Below are 22,274 nucleotides of genomic sequence, written 5' to 3' on the forward strand. Positions count from 1 at the left end.
TCTCACAGTGGAGAAATTTACTAATTGGTCAAAAACATTCATACCTTTAAAACCAGTTTTCCACCATTAAAACCACAGTCATCAGCTTTTGTAGGAAGCTTCATACCCGAAAAGGCAAGGCTTAAATGATTTTAAAATATTGGACAAATCCAGTCTTTCTAGGGGAATAAGGGGAGTGTTGGTCTAATGGGTTAGAGCAGTGCTCTAGAAACTCTGAAAAGGTTGAAAGTACCCAGTTCAAATCCCACTGCCTCCACTCTGATGTCACTGACCCTTAATCCCACACTGCTCCCTGGGTGCCCCACAGTGGCAGCCCACTGCTCCCCAAGGGGATGGGTTACATGCAGAGGTAAATTTCTCCATTGTGAGATCAATAAAGTTCAGTTATTATTATTATTTCTTGGGATGTTTGCAGAACCACCTTTCGCTCTAGTTACTGTAAGAGCGAAAGGTGGTAAGGTTTCTGTAAGGTAGGGCAAATCTCTCTTTCTTATTGTCAGACTGAAATTTTTATTCATTCTACTTTGCTAAACAGCTCTATGCGACCCTAAAAGGTTGTTGTTATAATCCATATCTTCATGTTTTCTATAATACAGGTGCTACATGATGCTGTTTGGTTACTAATGATTTCCAAAATAAAATCGCTCAGATTTTCATACAATAGGTTGATTCACATTGTGATTAAATTCTATACAACTGGACTTCTTGGACATAGTAGATGATTTTTCTTTTGCATCTCCATTACATAATATTCTGTATTGATCTGTCAATACAATGACACCACATCCTAACAGAAATCATAGATTTTTCTTACAGTAAAGGAAAAAAAAGAGAAATGGTGAATTAATTTCAAAAGTATCAATGTAAAAAAAAAAAAAAATCATAACTTCTTTTAAATCATAAAACCATTTAGCTGTGACATCTTTGATTGAAAGGTTACATTAATTATGACAAACCTATGGCATATTAATTTCCTTACTATTTTATTTAATTTTATTAAAACGTCATCTTTCTTGATATTTTTTTTTTTCAGATTAAACTCTGTGTCTGTACCTCATAAAGCATTTGTCCCATCATAGCAGTGGTGTCATGTATTTGTTGTAGAGCTGATGAAGCAGATATCTCTTCCTCTGAAACCTGCATTAAATCAAAAAGAAGTTTCATTTTAAGTCAAGGTGATTACTACCAGGAAACAAGAAAGTTTAATTCATTACTCTTGCTCTTTCTTTCAATCCTGCTTTATTTCACAATGTTCCTTATTAGCCTTAATGATGCAGCTGAAAACCTTTATAGAGTTTGAATTTGAAAGCTTTGACAATTTGACACTGAAATAAGGGTCTGATGGATATAAGTTTTTTTTTTAAACAGTAGTGAAAATAAATAATGTATTATTTACATCACTACCTTATTATGTACTTGACAAGATATGTTCAAAAATTATTTTTCTAACCGTTTTCCTTTTCTCTCCATCATCTGTACAGATCATGGTTTGCTTGTCGTCCAAAGCTCTTCTTAAAAAGCTCAGTTTTGTGGAAATATGGATACAAAGACGACTCCAGGGCGGATTCTCCACATCATCTTCGTAACCAGGAGAACTGAGGGACACAGGATGAGGATATTTGTATAGTATGCTTAAAATATCTACAGTTTTTTGTTTTCTTAAGCAGTCAGTTACCCAGGTGCAGCATCAGAAATTTCCTTGGATTTTTGAGTTCCTCTCATTCCTCTATAGGTACTTAAATTGACTTCTTTTGGCTCTTTCAAACCTTTTAAGACTTCCTGAAAAGAATTAAGTCAGAAGATATCGATGGGTTTTGTTTCAAAGTATCCATATTTCTACATCAGACATAGGCAAGGTAACATCACACTTAATAAAGTTATCATTTGGGACACTTACCGCATGTGAATGGTTAGTCGGAGACAAACATAAGTGTGTGTCATCATCTTCTTTGTGCTCATCGCAGGCTTTCTTCCTCCAAAATGGTGTAATAGGTCTTGAAGGAATCAGATGTGTGTCTTTAACTGCAGTTTCTATCAAAGGTGAGTTTAATTGTGGACTGATGTCAAATGTCTCCTGTTTTGATGATTCTTGCAGGGCTGAAGAAGCTTCAGTAACGTTCCTTTCATTTGTAGTAATGGGTTCATCATTCAAACCACTCTCAGTCACAGTTTCCGGAATAAGGGTTTGGTAAACCTTTTCTTTCACATCTCCAGTTCCAGCATTCTGACCAAACATTTCTTCAAACCCAGGCTTCAAATACAAAACACCACCTCCAGGCTCTTCTGAATATTTTTCTGCTTCATGAGCCGTGCTCTCCACCTCCTGAAAGACAAATTAAAAACTTTATTCAAAAACCTCGAACCCAAACCTGCTGTCATTGTGCTTACAATATTTTTACCTTTACAGTATCCTGAGGATTCATTTCAGACATATCCTCCCTTTGTTCATGTGAAAGATTGATAGTCTCCTCCAGGTCCTACGGGATTTAGAAAAAATGAAGATGCGACCAAAATCCCAGCCAACAGATTTATTCAAACACGAAACCTTCGCATTTTGCGTGTATGGATGAAAGTAAGGGCTTCTGAGGAGCATTTCAAGCAGATGCTCTTGACAGTGGAGGAGGTATTTTATGAGGTAAAATAAAAGCCTGCCATGTGCAGCTTTGTTTCATGCAAAACTCTGCTAATTTGTTAGTAGCAAACAACATATGTGTTATTTTCATTTAATTAGGTCCATTAAAATATGAAGATGAGTGAAAAGAAAGCCTGGGAAACATCTTTTTATTTATCCCAAACAGCATATTTTTTCCTCGTCAGAAATAAATATTATTATACTGTTTCTTCTATGGTTGAAATTTATAACTAAAAAGTAATAGAAGAGGTAAAGAAATGCTTAAGACCTTGTGCATAAAGCCAAAAAGGATAAAAAGTACCAAGAGTTATTCTCAGGTTCTAATTATATCTCAGATTTACCTCTGGAATACTGCATGTTAGAGTGTCAGAGGAAGAAGAGTGACTCTCATCTCCCTCATACACCTCTTCCTCAGAATAAGACACCTCAAAAGCCTCCTGATTTCAGGGATGAGAGTTAGTAAATCACCAAGCATGTGAGCGGAACAAAACAGGAACAGTAAGTAACCTTTCTGACTCCTCCGTCACTTTGTGTCATTATGTTGGTGCTTCTCTCATGGTAGAAGCTGTTTTAAAACTATTTATTCAATTGAAAACTAAAGTAGGAAGTATCTAAAGGTTTAAATGACAATATTTTGATGAAACATTATTATTTATTGTCATTTAAGGATGATTTTCATATAAATTAATCAAGTGAATGACTGGTAACAAATATTCATATTAGAACAGGGGCAGAAATATGTGCAGCAAGACATGAAGTTGATAAATCTGTTGCCTCTTGATACCAAGCAACACTTAGGATTTAGTTATTCTCAGTTAACTCTTTTTTCCACACATCAAAAGATAGTTATCAGATCAGATAAAGAGGCAAAATCAGGATGGATGGATTGATGGATGGACAAACTGGACTGCTGGTTATGAAGTCTAAAAATGCGAAACATTTTCTATATTTTTTCAGTGTAGAAAAATGTAGAAAACATTTCAGACTTGCTCTCCGTCTACTTGAGCCAAACTAAGATCCAAATCTGCTGCTGAGCTTCACTGACTATGTCTTTGACTGTCTTTTCAGTCAGCTGTGTGAGATTTCACATAAAGGTTTATCTATCTAAAAAGCAGGCAAAGCAGGAAGCCAAATGACTTCTTAACCTTACATAAGTAGAATTTTTTGTTATATGTAGGCCTACTTTACTGGAGTATTTATTTTTTTAGACAACTTTTTACTTGTACTCCTTACATTTTATTTTTATTTTTTTTTTGCAATTATCTCTACTTTCTACTCCTTGCATTTTAAACATAGACTCATTAGTCTTTATTTCATCTAAGCAGATTTTTGTTAATGGCCTGTTATTTAAAAAAAATTTATAAAAACCATCAAAATAATTCGTTTCATACAGAAAATAAATTTCTTTTGAACTTGGTACTGCTCAAACTTGTTGTTTGCCACATACCAAAATAAATAGTTGTAAATATTGAATAGTTAAGATGATGCAAAGTTAAATTTGACACTCTTAACATCAGTAATAAAACTAAGAAAATTAGGTATCAGTAGTTATTATTCAGAATTGTAGAAAATTTTTCCTTTAGTAGGCTAATGCAGTAAAATCTCTCCTCAACATTTTTTCCTGCATTACTTTTACTTTTATACTTCAAGTCGTTTTAAAAATGGTACTTTTACACTTGTGTTTTAGTAAAGAGCTTAAATTAATACTCTAATTTCTACGAAAGTGTTTTTAAATAGTAGGACTTTTACTTCTACTGGAGTAATAAACATGAACACTTTTGACACCTCTGCTACCGAATAACTTTAGAAATGTTGCATTTCAGCAAGTTTCAAGAGTTTAATAAGCATGTCTCTATGAGAAATTTATCTTTCAGGAAACCTCAATTTTTAAAATGTTGCACACTGTTTTAGAAGCATTTCTGTTACCTGGTAAAAGCCTTTATGAGCAGGGTTCTCCAGGATCTGCATCTCTTCAGGAGAACTAGAGACAGTTGATTCTTGTTCCTCTATTTTGCTCTGTGTTTGTTAAAGAAAGTTGGAAAACAAATCAACACAGGTCTTTAATTATAGAAGGTCTTTGTTGTACTGTCTGAGTGATTTTATAGACACAAATTTCAGTTATAAATCATTGTTAGATCATTAACCATACAGTTGAAAACCTGTAATGTGAACTTAGGTTTAAGATGAAGAGGCACCAGGATTTTGGCTTTACCCTCCTTAGTCCTGCAAAGTAATAGAACATAATCCGGATTGCAATACAGCATGTAGGATTAAGGTGGTAAGGTCATACCTCCAGCAGAGACTTTTCCTCCATGGTTATTTGCTCCAACTCATCCAGCTGTTCAATAAGCACTCTGGCTTTGGAGAAGACCACCAGGTTTTCTGCTCTTTCAGGTAGGTTGACCTCCATTTTCCAATTCTCCATATCTTCTAACCTCTTCTGCATTGTCTGAATCTGGGACAATACTGCCTAAAAAAATGTCAAAAACAACCTTAAACTCAATTTAAAGTACTAAAATCAGACAGAAAACATAGCAATTCAACAACATTCTGATTTAATATATGTTGAAATGTGAGCAAATTGGAGCACTTCAGCTCAGCTGACAACTAAACTGTGGATCCAAATTCAGGATGAAAGTAATATTCCACAGCTGCCCTGTGTCAGGACTCCTGTCTGTGTGTTTGTGTTCTGTGTTTGTCTCCCTTCCTCCACCAGGAGGCGCCTGGTTCTGGTCCGCCTCCTCACACACCTGCTGATGGTTTACTCGTTAACGGAGTGTTCTTAAGCTGCTGAATGCCACTACCTCGACGCCAGAGTGTGTGCCAGTTTTGGGTACTCTAGCCAAGCTGAGTTTTGCTGAGTCAAACTTGTCAACCTGAGTTTTAACATTGTTTTTGTCTTTGCCTCTCGGCAGGAAGTCATCCTGCAAACTGGATTTATCGGACCTTCTCTCCCTGGAAGGATCAAGAGAGCTGAGCTGGGGTTACAAACAGTGGGTTGGGACCCACTTTCCCCAAGAGATTGTTTGAGCTTCGCACTGAGAAAGGGATTCATCTCCACTACGACCCGTTCAAGTACCGCAGGAAATCTGAGTGGCACTCAGCTTCTCCGTTCACCCACAAACAACTGCATTCTGGGTAAACCCTGTTTCGCCCTCCACCGAATCAGACAAACACTGGAACAACAGCATACAGACTGGTGTCAAGTATTCAAGAACTTCTCTGGAAACGTAAGTCAGCAACCAGATCCTCTTTTTCAAGTTCACAAATCAAACTTCCCACTGAGCCTGAACTAATCGCTGTGTCTTCCCCTCATTTTTCAGTTCTGGTTGAGCAGTGTTCAGAGCAACACTTCTCTCAGCATTATCTCTTCAATAAAACCTGTAAACCTTTTCCCCTGATCTCCCTGTTTGGTCTTCAGCATTTGGGTCTGAACCCTAGTAAAATCATGACACCCTGTTTCCTTTAGTGAAACAAGAGATGAACAAATCCTTTTTTTTAATCTCCTCTTGATACAGAAACCTGTCCTGAGTGAATCAGTGCTACTGTTGAATGAATGAATGAATGTTATATAAGTAAAGACATTAACCTTGACCAATATTGTTAAAAAAGATTAAATAGATAACACAGATATAAATGTACTTAACATTTCTTATCAACAAAAATGTTTACTTTAGCAGCAAAAATAAATAAATAACACTTCCATGTAAAGTACGGTAACCTGCAAACAGATATTTTAACATATACTATAAAATATAGCAGCTGCCTGAAACTTGTTGTAGAAAATGTAACTATGGTTGTTTATGATATAAATGAATAAAAAAAGACTGGATTGGTGACATTCATCTGATATCCGTAGGACAGTCAGAGCAGCGTTGGTGTTTTACCTCACAGTGGTAAAGATGTTCTGTCAGAGTTATGTCTTCATCGTCCATGGAGTATAATATGGTCCTTATTTTTGTGACGTTTTTCTCCATGCCCTTAATGTCAGCTTCAACCATCTCTACTATCTGAAAGAGAAATTGACATCAAGTGTTTCAGTTAATCAGGAATCATCAGAGCTGCTATAACTGTCTAACTGTGACCTAATTCATATGGTGCCAGCCTACAGGGTGAAGCTCCGTAGCTTTTATTTAAGTTGAGGATTACTAAGATTGCTTAGTGTGAATTATCTACCAAATAACACACATCTAGTATGTTTTTACCTCAGTGAACTGCTGAAGTTCTGCGAGTGGCTGAATGATGGTCTGTAGCATTTCCTGAACCTCATGGTCTCTTTGATCCAGCCTTTCTTCCTGACTGCTGACGTCACACACAGCAGAGATCTCCTCCAGCATTGATTTAAACGTTTTCAGGGTATGTCTGATCCTCTTCGAGTCCTCCAGGATCAACTATCCCAGATATATCAATCCAAAGAGTAAAAGATTACAACCAATACTAAATACTTCAAAAAAAAAACTCAGAAATCATTGCATCATTACTGACTACATGATTACATGATATGGTCAAAACTGCTCTCTAACCAGGATGGCATGGCTAGAGGTTCACCTCAAACTCATGCAGATGATAGTGATTGACACCCCCCATTGTGTGCAAAGTATAAGCGGGGTGGTTAATGATGCTGAATTTGGTATCTGATAGCAGGCTTATGGTTTATTATCAAACTGAAGATCTGCACTAGAACATATGGGCCTGACCTGCCAAAGGTAAAGAAACATGTAAAGAAACACATGCAAATTTGACAGAACGCAAACCTGATCTACCAAACGAGCGCAGGCAGCACTGTCATAATTGGCATAATTACAGGCACAGTCCATTCGGTGTGTTTGCTTTAATGAATATGTAGAAGATTTGCTGCCTATCAGAAAGTACAAAATATTTTGAGGAAAATATGCAAATGTAAATACCACATGCAGCAAGTTTTTTTTCCAAATCTGAAACAGATTGCATGCCCAGTTTCTGCATACATGTTTAGTAAGTTTGATGCAAGGACAAGAACACTATCCAAGGACATGCAAGGACATCATTGCATGCAATAATGTCTGTTTTGATTGTGGTGAGAAGTTGGCACAGATGCAATGACAGAGAAGGGAGAGAGAAACCCCTCTGTGGGTGTAATAACCTATTCAGACTGTCAGAGAATAAAATAGAACATATCCATCATCTATTGAGAAACACTTTAACTGAGGACCTAGATGAACTTAGGGCTGACTTGGAGCCAGTCACAAATAGAAGCCAATGGAAAAGTTCCTCTCACTTCTGCATGGATCATTCCAGAGTTAATGCCATCCCCCAGAATAAATGATCAAGTGTTCTTTCTCAGATTCCTTTTAGAGGTCGAGGGGCCATGTGGATGTTACTGATCATGTGGAAAAGGAGCTAGCACAGTCTTTTAAAAAAGGCAATATCAATTTGTGTAACCAGCTGTAAGACTCATGAATATGACAGTGTTTTTCAACAGATGAGTGAGAATTTCCCTGTTAATCAGCTGTTAAATACATTATATTATGCAATAAATAGCTGCTCTTTTATGACATTTAAAAACTTTAAATCTATCATATTATTCAAGTTATGCATTAAGAACGAATATCATTGATAAGACAAAAAAGAAAAATCTGTGTTTCTTACAGGGTTGTTGAACATTTATTTAAGAGAACTTATGCAAACCAACCATTTCCCCCTTTTTTATAAACCACAAACAGTCATAATACCATAAGAAAGGAAACTAATGCAAAGAGAACTTCCCAATTAATTAATAAAAAATAGAATGGTTTGGTGTCTTTGGGAAATAATCTGGCCAGCCTTTCTCGGTCTTATAGTTCAAGATATTGACTCAAATACTTTGACTGGGCGCAGCTGTTAGAATGATCCAGATACCAGAAGCTTTAGTGGCAGTAGGTCCTGATTTCCTTTTTTTAATTGTTTTATACAAAAAGTGGGGTCATTTCTCTTCTTTAGCTGCTTCCTCTCCATTTATTAATGATGCCTGCTATTTGTGAGCTTCGCTAATATGAATGGTGGGAACCCTAAAACAAATCCAATCTGCTTTCCCAAACTCTCCATGGTGGCAAACAGTAATATTATGTATGGTGCACATAATCTTAGCAGATTCCAGCAACATTCCCATTTATTACAGATAAAGTTCTCTTTTCTTTTTTGCAAAAGCCATTTGGGATCTTACCAGATCAGACCCTTACACTTTAAGTCAAAACATGTACCATAATAGAAGTCAAACATTTGTAAAACAACAATAAAAAAAAAAAGGACTTCTGACCTGTATATACTTGACATGATTGTGCAGACTTTTAGCTGTTGTAAACATGCAGGGATTGCTGAGCCATGACTGGGCTTCTGCTATCCAGTTGGACGCTCTGTCTGTTGTGTCTTCAAAATCTTGAAGGCAGGCTGGAATCTAACATCAGGAACAAAACAATGGAAAACAAACAAAAAAAATTTACTTAAAAATACCCCAATTAGATATCTCGTTCGGATAATGTATCTTTTTCATAATTTCTTTCAGTGCTGGGGGACAAAAAGTTAATAATAGGTTGATAATTAAACTAGTAGTGCGTATGGAAGACCTTGCTGAGGAAGGAGGTGCGGTTCTCAGCCATCAGGGATGCATTCCGATAGAGCTGAGATGGTTCTGTGAGCTGGTCCATTAGAACCTGGGCCTCATTTGGGTGGTCTTCTGCAAGATCCTGCACTTCACTCTCGAGGAGCATTAAGCTGCTATGCCAAGCATCCAGTTCATCCCACACACACTAGAAAACAATAAAAGCCTTTTAACAACAATGTGGATCACATTAGGGTTATCTTTGTTTTTTGTTATTGGTTAATAGATAAATTTAAAATGCCACTGTATTTTCAGTTTTCTACGCTCTTACTGTAGAATAAATTAAAAAGTGTTAATGTCCAAAACCTGGCATATTCTCCAGCTCTGCTGGTGAAGTGAATAAAAAGTGCAATTCATTGATAAAAAGCAGATAAAGAAATTTGGAGATGTGGAAGACCAAATTATTATAGATATTATACGATCTGGAATTAGAAAACACGCGTTCATGACAACAAAACCAGAAATACAAAATAAAACAGAATTACCTTGAGGACATCCTGAGCTTCTTTAATTGTTGGACTTCTCTGCTCCAGTAACGTTTTTATTTTATCCAAACCAGAACCCAGTTCCTTCACTCTACGAGACAGAATCCTGACTGGGTTGTCCATTTCCAAAAGCTGTTGAGCAGAAATATACCATTTATTAAAAAATGGTTAAAGACAGATAATCAATTTGTCAGTAGAGATAAATGTGAACGTCACCGTTTCTTCTGCATTCTGCGCAAATTGTTTGAGATTTTGAATCTTTTTTCCGATATCTGTTGGGATTTCTGTATATCGACTCTCCAGGCTTCCCATGATACGTTCAAGTTGACTCTTTACACAGAAAATGTTTTCTTGCAATTCCTTTTTGGAGGGAAAATATGCCATCTTTTATTTTTTCGGTAAAACATTTACTTTCAAACATTTATAATAAATGTATTTTCATTTATAATTATTGGATATAAAATTGATCTGCTTCCTTATGAATGATGAAAGCCTTTTTTTTTAAGCTGTTGATGCATAATGTGTGAGCTGACCTGCTTTTTGATTAGATTTGAACTCATTTCCAGCTTTGATAAGACTGCAAACATTTTTTTCTCTACATCTTGTATTTCTTCTTGAACCTGAAGTCTCTTTTTCTCCTCTTCTTCTGCTGCAGCCTTAAGAAGAAGGCTTTTCTCTTTCAAGCTGTGGGGATAAATAATGTTTAACATCTATCTCACATCTGGCTCTATCATTTCAAGAAGTCATATTAAACAAAATTCCACCTCCTAATGCTCTCTTGGATCTTCTCCCGTGCGTTGCCAATCTGTCCAAGGTTGTTGGAATCCTGGGAAAACTTTAGGCCCAAAGCGTGCATCAGCCGATGTTCCAGGAACAAAAGTGCCTGCTGCTCCTGATCCAAACCGGACAGGTGCAGCTCCACCTGCGCCAGAAGCTCTTGGGGTTCCTTTTGAGAGAAACTCACATTGGAGGCATCTGGCAGCTCGGCCTGAAGACTGGCCAAATAGCTGCAACTCTGCTCCATCTAAGCAAAGTAAAATAAAAATTTCTATAATAGCAAAGTTATACAGCACAGTAATAGCACTCAGTGGAGTTTCTTTGATCCTCCATTACTCTCTACCTGACGGTATGAATGATAAGACTCACGCTTGTTGTAATGTCCTTCCATTCCTCTCCCTTCTGTTCTGCACGGGCCAACAGGAGGCCCACGCCTCGTCTTAACGACGTCCAGTGTCTCCAGAGGGCACAAAGCTCACCATCCTTTCCAACTCCACAACCCTGAACTGGACATCCACCTCTCAGGTCATCCAACTTTCCAGCCATGGTTTGAAGATCTTCTTTTAGAACCTTTATAAAAAGATTAGGCTTGAATTAAACTTGAATCATCATTATCAGCATGCATCTTTAACATATCGCACGATAGGGATTGATAAGTTCAGTTCTAAAGTAATTCCCCACAGTCAAACAGTAATATCTTGTAACTGTTAAAATGTCAAACTTAAGGCTCTGATGGTTCCATCATCAAGAGAAGTAAAACTTGCTTTCACCTACTGTACCTTAGCTCTTTTCTGCTGAGTGATGCACTCTTCATATGATGTCACCAGCTCTGACGCACATTCTGAAATCTTGGATTCAAGATGTAAGAGTTCCTGCTTAACATCTTCATGCCACTTTTTATGGGTTTGTTGCCTTATTTCACACCTGTGAGTGGAGAAAGTATACACAAAACTGGCATAAAAACAGATTCAAAATGTAATGTTTTTTTTTGGTAATATTGTGCCATCCACAGTACCTCTCCAAGCATTCCTGTCTGAGTTTTGCCTGAGCTTCCAAAACAGCTCTCCCAACTAGCAACTGGCTGAGGATGCTGATATGAAGGCTCTCAGTCTCTGGCCATGAGAGGCAGCAATGCTGGGGCACCTTTTCCACTAGATGGTGAATGTGAGCTTGAAAGCCATCTTCAAGAACTTCCAAAGCTTCTTGGGTCTGTCTTTGCTCCTGGGTACAATCCAAAAACCTTCCTGGAGCAGACAAGAAGGTTGCCTCTGCATTATGAAGGAAGCCTATTGCTCCTTGAGCAGCCCATTGATAGTCTTTAAAGGATTCCCTGGCCTGAGACAGATTGACCTGTTGGACAAATGTCAACTGTTCAAAAACACAACATTCAAATGAGTAAATAAGAAGATTTGTTATTCTGTTAACAAGCTTACCATCAATGAATGACCCTCTTGCATTACAACGTCTCTGAGAGAATACAGCTCCTTGTAGTTTTCTAGGTTGACGTTATCTTTCTGTGCCAGGCTTTCCAACACTCGTATCCCAGACTCTACATTTGTCCTAATGAAGCAGCACTGTGATATGGCATTATCTATTGCTTTTTCATCTACCTGGACTTGTTTGATTTTTTCCAGTTGCCTCTTAGCTCTCTGTAACAGCTCCATCAATGTGGGAAGTTCAAATGAAAATTGAAGACCTGTCAAAAACTGTGCCTCCAGATTTTTCATATCGTCCGTGACAGAATGCTCCCAGGAGTTCAGCGTTTCTACCATGTGCTGAAGCTTTTCCCTCTCTGAATTAAGCTCAGTTGACTGCAACTCATTGGCTATAGCTTCCAACTGATTGGTGGTATCCTGACATTGAATACTGACAAGGGTAAGTTCAACCAGCAATGTCCGACACAGTCTTAATCTCTTAGCTATGCTCACTGACTGATTTTTAGCCTCCTCGATTTGCCTTTTGGTACATTCCATGGATGCCTCCGTTTGTCCTCTGAGGTATAAGTATCTGCTTTGATCAACAGCATTTATTCGTCGGATTTTGCACTGGTCATTCAGTTCCCCAATGAAGCACAGCACAGAGTTTCTTTGATCCTCCTGGCAATGTTGAAGCCCTTGAACCTCCCACTGATGTTCTATTAGCTTGTGCTGTAAATGTGTAATCACTGACAGAGTATTATTCAGATCAGTCAAAGAGAAGTTCTGTTTCTCCAAAGCAAGAGATGTTTGCTCTAAGTTAGCCTTGATGGTCGATAACTCCTCATTAGAGGATGTTCTCTCATGGATTAGCACCTCCAGTTCCCAGCAAATGGCTTTCTCATGAGCTAGCTGTCCATGGAATTCTGCCCAAAGGCCTGAAAGCCTGTCGACAAGGTAAAGGTTCTCACAAAGACTCAGCTCGACAGCTAATTTTGTGCATCGGTCTGAAAGTGAATCCACTAATTTGAGTTTGGTCTCCAACTTGACTGCTGCTGACTGATGACTTTTCAGCTCCCTCTCTAAATCACTGAGGTCAGCTTTCGAAACATCCCTTACATGGATGCAGGACTCTCTTTTCATGCATGTTTCTGATTCCCAGCCATCCAAGCTGGAAAACTCACACAAAACTTTCTTCCTTTCATCAAGGGCATTTTTCATGGTTTCAAGAATGTGATCAAATCTTTCAACAAGAGTTTTATTCAGGTCTGCTGTTTTACATACTCCAGGGTCTCCATTTTCCAATTGAGACGCTTCATCTCTCAGCCCTCCAACCTGCGTCTGTATCTTATCTTGTCTAGACAAAGCTTGCATCTGATATTCCCTCATTTCAGCAATCTGAAGACAAGCCTGCTCTGGAGAAAGAGACAACTTTTTACCAGAAAAAATATGATTTTCTGCTTGTTTGATCAAAATGATCAACTGTTGATGTTGGTTGTTAATTTTACTTGGAGAACTGCCTTCACAGCTTTCTGCTAAAGAGTCAAGATTGTGTTTAGTGACACAGAGCAAGGATTTTAGATTATGAAGATTTTCTTCAATTGCAGTCTTTTCCTTCTGACCCAGAGAAAAACGAATGAGGACAGCCGCCTGAGACTGTAAATGTAGGTAGAGCTGCTGGTACACTTTTAGGTCTGTGGTCAGATCATCTAGGTCTGAAGAACTTATATTGTTATTTTTAAATTTCAAAAGAGCTTCAAGTTTGGTTTTAAGCTTTTCAGTCTCGCTTATAATAAGCTTTGCCTGACATGCGGAATTTGATGCCTGTTGATCAGCTCTTTTGATGCTTCCTTTAAGGAGCCTCCATTCCTCCTGAAAATGCCCAAGCTGAGCAAAAACAACGGAAGTCTCTGCATCACTCAAGTGGACTGACAACTGGCTACTTAAGCAGAGCAAATCTTCTATCATTGATTCCTTCTGTTCCATTGTTTGCAGCAGTGCATGTAGTTTTTCAGCCAGAAGGGAACTGCTTTCCAAGGCATTTCTAAAAAAAAAAAATCAAATTAGATCACATTAATATTAGATTGTTATCTTTCCAGTATCAAGTAAGAGGAGTTGAACAGTTTGCTCACGGGCTCAGTTTTTCCTTCTCTGCTGCTATAACCTCAAGGAAAGCTGTGATGATCTTCTTCTTCAGGTGATATTGCTTAACCTGATCCAGCTGAGCCTCTTTGACTTGCACGGTGACAGAGGCATCCAGTAAAGCTGAACTCCATTCTTTCTCAGCTCTTTCTAAAGCCTTTGGATCTGAAAATGTTGCTGCATTGCTTTTAATAGCAGCCCTTTGCTCCTGCACACATTGCCTTAATTCCTACAATAAGCACAACAAGAGAGATGAAAATCATTAAGTTTAATTTGGTAAAATCTAATTTAACTGCTTCTGGATGCATAAAACTTTGTAGCATTTCAATGTTATATTTTAAAGTTAAATGAATGGCATATGAAACTAAAATCAGTCTTTCTGACTAGACCACATTACTAATGCATGCTATTGTAACACAATTTGCCATGGGCAAATTAAAGTCATACTTTCAAAGGAAACCTCTTCGATGATATTAGCACATATAAATCCTGCCAATCACAACATTCTGGTTCCCTCACATTTACAAACTATCTCAACATTTGTGATGAAAACATTCAGATGTTTTTGTTTATTTTTTGACATACCCTGGCATCCTTTAATTGCTTAGCCATTGCTGTGCTATTTAGCCGTGCTGGTTGATATCGGCAAGCCAAAACATGCTGAACCGTCCGTGCTAATCGAATGTCTTCATCATCATGGGAGGACTTTAGGTTTAGGTCCATATGAGGTGTCCCCGTAAGAAAAAAAAAGGAAGTAGAATTGAAATTTAAATGCATAGTCATTTACATTCAACCTACATAACCCCTGAAAATGCAAATGAAACAAAGTGATTCTGAAAGTGACATCATCATAGAAAGGATACCGAAGTACATTGTGTAAGTTATTCCAAGTGTAGTTGTCATGATCTCAGCACTGATGCCTGGTCTGATTACTCATTTCATACACCTGCTTAGCTCCGCTTAGTTGTCATTACCTGCTCATCTGATCCACCTGCATTAGTCACTATATAACCAGCCTTTAGACCAGTCTTCAGTGCCAGATTATTTTGAGCTGTTGGTGAGACTTATTCTAGTGATCCTGTGTTCTGACTGCCTGATCATGATCCGTTCTGCAACTCAACCTCTGAGCCTGCCTATTCCTGTTTGATCTGTTTGCCTGACCTGTCTTCTGATGCCTGCCTGATCTCTGCATGCTTGTGTACCGCCCGGAACGTTTCCTGACCACTGAGTCTGCCTACCCTCCTTCAGCCTGTCATCCCCATTGTGCATGCATTGGAAAAATTAAGTGTATTTAACCTTAATTTGAGTAGTTAAATTAGATAGTTTACCAACAGAATGAGTATTTTTACTCTTAAAATAATACAATTAGATAATATGCATTTGAAATCAGACAATGCAATTGTGTTTTCTTATTTTAAGTGTAAATTGTCTTGTTCCATTGGCAAAATTTCTCTTTAACCTCCTTAATCCAAGAACAAATACACTTATTTTAAGAAAAAAATGACTTATCTAGATTTTGATTTTTTCCAGTGATGGAACCTGGAACTGTGACCTGACTCCCTCTCAGATTCTCCTTCGGCACCTTACCAGATCTCTGAACTCCTAGCTCTGAAAACCTTCAAAGTCTCTGACATCAGCTTTGGCTTTTCCCTCTGGATTATCCTTTCTACGTTTGTCTGATCAGTTCTTATCTCCTGCCTGTCCTCTGACCTCCGATACACCTGTGTCTGGGACTCTGTGCGGCGACCACTGAGCCGCTTGGCAGCCAGCCTGCCGGAACAATCCTCTACCTCTGGACTCCGACTGTACATAACAGAAAGGTTCCTGCATTAGACGGGACGTCACCCACCGAGTACGAATTCTGTTTCCAATAAATTTTCTGACAAATCTAACCGTTTTTCAGCCTCGCATACTGGATCCTTCATTTCTGAGCCTGACAGTTATCCTAGTTGGTGTGAAGGCCTCAGTGGATTGTTAGAGGACATTTGTGAATGAAGAGTATCAAAAAGTGTGGGCAAACAGCAGACAGGACACAGAGAATCTTATGGAGATTTTTTAAAGCAGTGTTAAGTTATAAAACAACACTTTTCTTAATGAAAAAAATTAACCAATCTGTTAAAAAGGTAAAGAGTGTGGGTCAGTTGCAAGCAGACTAAGAAACGGTCCAGTCAAAGAACAGGAAGACCAAAACACTGCAGCAAAAAATAGTTCTGCATGGTACTAACCATGTGAGGATGAGTGCAAATGTTCCCCACATTTTTCAGTTTTTTTTTTTTATCTATAAAAGTTTTTAAAAATCATGTATTGTGTTCCTTCAACTTCTGTTAAATACCTTTTTGTGTTGGTCAGTTACATTCAATCCAAAGTAGCTTTAAGGTTATGAATATACAAAAAATTGTGAAAAATAATCTTAGAAGTGACTATAGATAAATAAAACAGTAATACCACGTCACATAAAAGCAAATATGTTAACACAGTCCAATAAAGAATTTAAACAATCTAATGTAACGTAACATGCTTATTTCTCTTGGTCTACATGACGGGTAATTAGACCCTGTAATAACCCTCCAGGAAATGAATCTATCCTTCCTGTTGGTCCCTCTTCTGGCAGCATCATGGGAATATTCAAACATCACTCAGGTCATCTCAACTCCTTTCTCTCTAATCCAGTGGTTCCCAAAGTGTGGGGCGCGCCCCCTAGGGGGGGCGCAATGCCATTGCAGGGGGGGCGCGGGAAGCGGTATGGATGAATGAAGGAAAAAAAAAAAAAAAAAAAAAAAAACAGCGCTTGCTTGACTGAGCATAATGGACAGTTGTGACACTGCAACCCAGATTTGAGAATATCTGCAGCAACAAGCAGGCTCACTACAGCCACTGAAAAGATTGGAGGATTAAAGTACAAAGAAAAAACTCTCAGGGAGCTGTTCAATGTTTTCACTCCATTTTGCACAGAGGCTTTTTTAATGTATAGATTATAGCAAAGTTAAATATTGTTACAAATAAAAAAAAAAGAAATATGTTTAAAATAACACAGACAACAAAGAATCCTCTTCTAATCTACAGTATAGAACTATTAAAAAAATACTGTTACACAAAAGTGTTCCACTGTAAAGATGGTCTAGTTGGTTTTGTTGCAACCTGAAGTGTGAAAGAAACTTCAGTGTAGTTTGAAAACAAAATATGTGTATAGATTTATTATATCTGGTTGAACGATGTGTGTGCCCAGTTTCTTCTTTTTTTTTTTTTTTGGGGGGGGGGGGGGGGGGGGGGCGTGGGGTGGGGGTGGGGGGGGGGGGTGGTTTGTTTGGGGTGGGGGGGCGTGGAAATTTTATTGTAATCCAAAGGGGGGCCCAGAAGAAAATCTTTGGGAACCACTGCTCTAATCTAACATGCGTTCATGATTTCTTGCTTTATTTGGAAACCCAGATCTAAACTCATGTGAAAGTACCAAACAAACATGTTTAAAAATTATATTATCTTTAAAAATATTTGCTGTATTGTGTATACTATGAACGTACAATTACAGGTGTAAAGATTTGAGTCTTTCTTTAGTAGATCCAGGCAGCTTAAAAGCTCTTTATAATTTAAGAATAGACTTGTTTAACATCATAAACAGAGAATACTCACCTTTATGATGTGACTCTGCTCCACTGAGCCTTGAATCTCAGATAATCTTTCTTGTAAGGTGGAACTGTAGTTGTAGGTTCCTTGTGATCCACCTGTCAGCTCTTCAGCACCTGGACCACATTGTAACCCCGGCAGGTTCCTCTCAGGCTCCATGCTTTCTCTGCTCTGAGACTAGATGGGAACAATCCAGGGTGGTGTCACAGCATTTGTCACAGTAGCATTTTTCTCTGATGTTTGTCCACAGATAGCAACAGTGCTTCCTGTTTCTTTTTTCCCGCCTCCACCAGGGCAAATATCAGGCTGTCAGTGTCCCAGCGAGTCAGTACAGTTAACACAAGAATGTGCCTGAGTGAGTGAGGAAGAGTGAGATGCCCCGGGGGTGAAGGATTCCCTCCCCTCTCCTAAAACTGTGTTGATTCCGGTTTATTTGGACAACCAAATTTTTTACAGCGTGGCCTAACTGGGCAACAAAACTGGTTACTAGACTACAAAGAACGGTGGTGCCTTGCTAAATTAGAGGAGCTTGACAAAGGTGTGTATTGTTGCTGGTTTCTATGTGATGTCAAAACAGGACATATATGCAGATTTGCAACCAGGAAGAGAAAATTATCCACATTAGGAAAACCTAGAACTGCTTCTTCCACACTTATTTGGTAAAAACAAGCAACATTAAGAAGCAGCTTTTATTTTAATGCATTCTTATTTTTTCACGCTCTTAGGTAATTATTTTTACAGATTTTACTGAAAAGGTAGCAATTGAAATAAGGCTTTAAAAATAATTGAATTATCAAGAGATCAAATATTCTGTTAGATTTCACTAAGCAGGATGCAAAACTATTGTTCTTGTCCACCTGTTTAAAGTCAAAATTTTAAATATAGGAGAAAAAAAATTATAAATTAGTAAAACCTTTATAACAGAAACCTATTTCATACAACAGAGTACAGCTTTATTCACTGGCTGAACAGTCAACCCTGTAAACAGATGTTAACCACGATAAGGACTGATGATGTAATGACATACTTTTTTTTTAAAAACAAATCCAAAAGAAAAACTTCAGGCATCTAGAAACAACTGGAAGAAACCTGAATGCTAAAAGAAGTGACAGGAGACAGGAGAGAAGTGCGTTAAGAGGCAGACTTTTCAGAAAGTATCTCTTGGCACTGAGCCCAGCTTGTGCAGCCCTTGGCTCTAATTTTAGCTTCTCTTTTGTGGATTTCCAAAAACCTTCAAAATGAACTTTTGAAGATGAGTGACATTCATATAGCAAACCTGTACTATCATCATAAAATAAGAGCTTTAAAATTGACTTTTCTCTCTCCACTTTTCTCTCTTGGTCTCTCCCTTATTCTTGACTGTGAGCTACACCTGTAAATTTCAAAGACAACTTTGCCTCACGATGAAAATCTTAAAAAAATTGAGTAAAAAAAAATGGGTACGGGCATATATATATATATATATATATATATATATATATATATATATATATATATATATATATATATATATATATATATATATATATATATATATATATATATATATATATATATATATACATAAATACATATATACATAAAACCTTGATCCAGCGGTTAAAGACTTGTAACCTCTGGATAAATGTTTCAATGTTTTGTTTCTGCTTTGATCCTTAACCTCCTGTGCCCTTGCTGAGCCATTTAACACCGATGATGTCATTATTTTCTCTAAGCTTTAAAGCTACCGACTTCTGAGGTAAGTATAAGAATGGAGAAAAGAATAAATAAAAAAGTGCTTGAAAACATATCCTGGCCTTTACACTGATAGAATTTCTGGTCTCAGAAGGCCTGGGGACTGTAGAGCAGTTAGAATCTGTTTTAAAGGGGTTAAATATGTTAAATACAAGGTTTGGGGCCTCATCTTTTAGTATTTTTATCAGATTTCAATTTTATTAATTCATTATTACATTGAGAAAGCAAAATAATTTAATAGAAGAAATGTGCCACTAGCTTAGCTTACCTTCACCAGTGGTAACACAGTTTCCTGCAGCACTCCATTTGGTTTCCGTTTGTTTTGTCCATCCAGCAGTGAAGGACTCTCTCGTCCTGTTGGTGTTGCACAGTGTTTCCCATCTGCGCATTCAGAATCAGAAGCTCCTCCCTGCGCTGCCCCCTCACCGTTGTTCATTCCACCGTAACCAGTCATTATGTGTTTATTGTTACTTGTATTCATTTGCATTGCAGTTTCGATTTCCCCTTGATTTGGCACTGGATCTTCTGCAGAGCACAGGGCAGGGCTCTCAGGTTTTCCTTCAGCTTGACAGATGTTCTGCTCCTTTTTGCTGACTTGAAATGTTGTTTCAGCTGAATGCTCAGTCTCAAACATATGTGATTTAGACAATGTCAGCGCCTCTTCATACTTTGATTGGGTTGATTGATTCTCCTTACTTTTAATTTGGGAAACCAGGGAGGTTGCTTCAGACTCCAGTTCTTTTACATGCAACCCAGGGCTGCCTGAAATGGGTAAACATGTTGGTTTCTTCTCACTAAATCCACTGTTTGAATTATCTTCTAGCTTTATATCACAGTGTTGAGCCTCTAGGGACCACCTGAAACCATCTGGGCTGCTGGCCCCAGTGTATCCACTTGGTTGTATGTCCCATGAATGCATGTCCAACACTACGGTGAACACTTTATCTTGACTTCCACTGACTAGCTTATCATGCCTGTCTTCCTTTGCACAGAGACCTTCCTTAAAAGCCTCTGAATGTGCAGCTTTCATACAGGGAGGTTTGTCTGACTCTGGATGGACTCCTACTGGGGAGAATCCAGTTGCCTTCTGAGGGAACTCAGTCAGATCTTTTTCCTGACTGCACCTAAGCACATCTGGATTGCACATAGTCGTGTTTTCCTCTTGCTGCATTCTTTCAGTCTCCACCTCAGGTTTGACCATAAAAACTTCTGTTGAGCTCACAGAATATTTTTCTTTAAAGGCATCACATTTATCAGATTCTGTTGGGAGATGTTTACCCACATGGTAAATGGTCTGAATGGTTGATTCAGATGATTCTTTTAGTGGTGTGATTCTAGGTAAATTACTGCTTCTGTTAGGACTATCTGAATCAGATGGATCTAAGACCAAGGCTGAGGTAAAGCTTCTGTGCAACACTTCAATACTTAGCGTCTCGGTTGTAAATATCTCTGTAGTATTACCAGATGGTATCACCCCCAATTGACTTTGATTATCATAATCTGACTCAGCTGAAATCTGTTGGTTTATTTTTCCTGAACCAAATGAAGGCACTTTTGTTTCTGACACATCTTTGCTGTCGGAGCATGGTGCTTGAATTTTAGCTAAATCATCATCTTTGTTAACCTCCATGATAATTCCTTTTTTACTCATAATAGAGCTGTCTTCTTGAGTCGATTTGGTGGGATCAGTTTCCTCCTTTAACGCTCCTGGTAGACAGGTTTGAGGTTGGGTTAAATTCTGGCTTTTGTCACCATTTTGGTGACTGTCTGTGTCTGTTGCAGGTGTTGATGCAAAATCACACATGTCTGCAGCTTTTTCCTCTACATCTAAACATGTGGTTCCATCTTCATCGCTTAAACAGCCATCTTCACCTTGGTTTGGCCGCTCCTCCATTTGCATTCGTTCACAACCGACCTTGTAAATGTTATTAAAACCAAAAAATATTCAAATGAGCTTTTTATAATTCATTTTACACGCTTATAACTGCTAAATTCTTGAAATGTGAGATCCTCACCAGGCGTTTAGAAAGAGAATCACTTAATTGTTGACTTTCATTTAGAACCTCTGATGCAGTTTTCATCACTTCTTCTCCAAGAATATCTACAAAAAGGCCCCGCTGGGCGAGAACGTCGCAAAGTGTCTGTTGAAGCTGGAAACATTTATCCTGATCAACCTATGGAAGAGCCAAAAATCGTTAAAAACACATGTTTTTATCATACCTATTACTTTTATCATTTATTGGTTCTAATTTTATTAAATAGTTCAAGCCCCACTCCCACAGACTGCCACTCTGGGTCCCTGAGCAAGACACTTAACCCGATACTGCTCCTTGGTTGCCCCACGATGGCAGCCCTGTTCCCCAAGAGGATGGGTTAAATGCAGAGATAAACTTCTCCAATGTGAGATCAATAAAGTTCAATTATTATCATTAAATATTATAGAAAAATTAGTCTGTGCTGTGGATTAGCTGGGTTTTACACCAAAACATTTTTTGATACTCACGAAAACACACCTTACACAGAGGTTCTTTATTTAAGTTTAAAAGCAAATCATGAACTGGAATTCAGACTTTTTATGTCCAACAAGAATAGCAGCAGGGGGATGCATCTTTTGCTGGTATTATAATTTACAGGACAAACTGTGGCGTTTTAACGCTCAGTAAAACATAAGGAAGGAAAATGCATTTTGTGACTGAGTGGCAAAAAAAAAAAGTAAATTTCAAGTTGTTAACACAAAGTGTAGGTCCATAAAAGGCATTGGAGTGCTGGGGCGTTTTTGACTGACTGTTTAAACGTAGTCAAAATTTGAATTTACATCTGTCCTAGTAAATTTGTCAGTTTTAGAGGAAAAG

At 38.0% G+C, this 22,274-nt stretch overlaps 1 protein-coding gene across 1 annotated transcript in view; it reads right to left on the reverse strand.

Moving 5' to 3' along the window:
- Positions 1-22,274, reverse strand: part of LOC119778375 (nesprin-2-like) — a 105,509-nt gene that overhangs the window by 43,076 nt on the left and 40,159 nt on the right. The window contains exons 44-68 of the mRNA XM_038277567.1: positions 21,438-21,596; positions 19,691-21,337; positions 17,696-17,865; positions 14,653-14,803; positions 14,058-14,296; positions 11,944-13,969; positions 11,526-11,860; positions 11,290-11,434; positions 10,880-11,080; positions 10,498-10,757; positions 10,267-10,417; positions 9,950-10,093; positions 9,734-9,865; positions 9,214-9,396; positions 8,907-9,044; positions 6,838-7,023; positions 6,520-6,642; positions 4,923-5,102; positions 4,559-4,648; positions 2,974-3,069; positions 2,400-2,477; positions 1,898-2,323; positions 1,676-1,779; positions 1,451-1,595; positions 1,054-1,137 (exon numbers count right to left, since the gene is read on the reverse strand). Of these exons, the coding sequence (XP_038133495.1) occupies positions 1,054-1,137; positions 1,451-1,595; positions 1,676-1,779; positions 1,898-2,323; positions 2,400-2,477; positions 2,974-3,069; positions 4,559-4,648; positions 4,923-5,102; positions 6,520-6,642; positions 6,838-7,023; positions 8,907-9,044; positions 9,214-9,396; positions 9,734-9,865; positions 9,950-10,093; positions 10,267-10,417; positions 10,498-10,757; positions 10,880-11,080; positions 11,290-11,434; positions 11,526-11,860; positions 11,944-13,969; positions 14,058-14,296; positions 14,653-14,803; positions 17,696-17,865; positions 19,691-21,337; positions 21,438-21,596 (7,593 nt within the window). The remainder of the gene's footprint in view (positions 1-1,053; positions 1,138-1,450; positions 1,596-1,675; positions 1,780-1,897; positions 2,324-2,399; positions 2,478-2,973; positions 3,070-4,558; positions 4,649-4,922; positions 5,103-6,519; positions 6,643-6,837; positions 7,024-8,906; positions 9,045-9,213; positions 9,397-9,733; positions 9,866-9,949; positions 10,094-10,266; positions 10,418-10,497; positions 10,758-10,879; positions 11,081-11,289; positions 11,435-11,525; positions 11,861-11,943; positions 13,970-14,057; positions 14,297-14,652; positions 14,804-17,695; positions 17,866-19,690; positions 21,338-21,437; positions 21,597-22,274) is intronic.

Source organism: Cyprinodon tularosa, unplaced genomic scaffold (genome assembly GCF_016077235.1).
Source record: "Cyprinodon tularosa strain WSP-4 unplaced genomic scaffold, ASM1607723v1 ctg132, whole genome shotgun sequence".
NCBI lineage: Eukaryota > Metazoa > Chordata > Actinopteri > Cyprinodontiformes > Cyprinodontidae > Cyprinodon > Cyprinodon tularosa.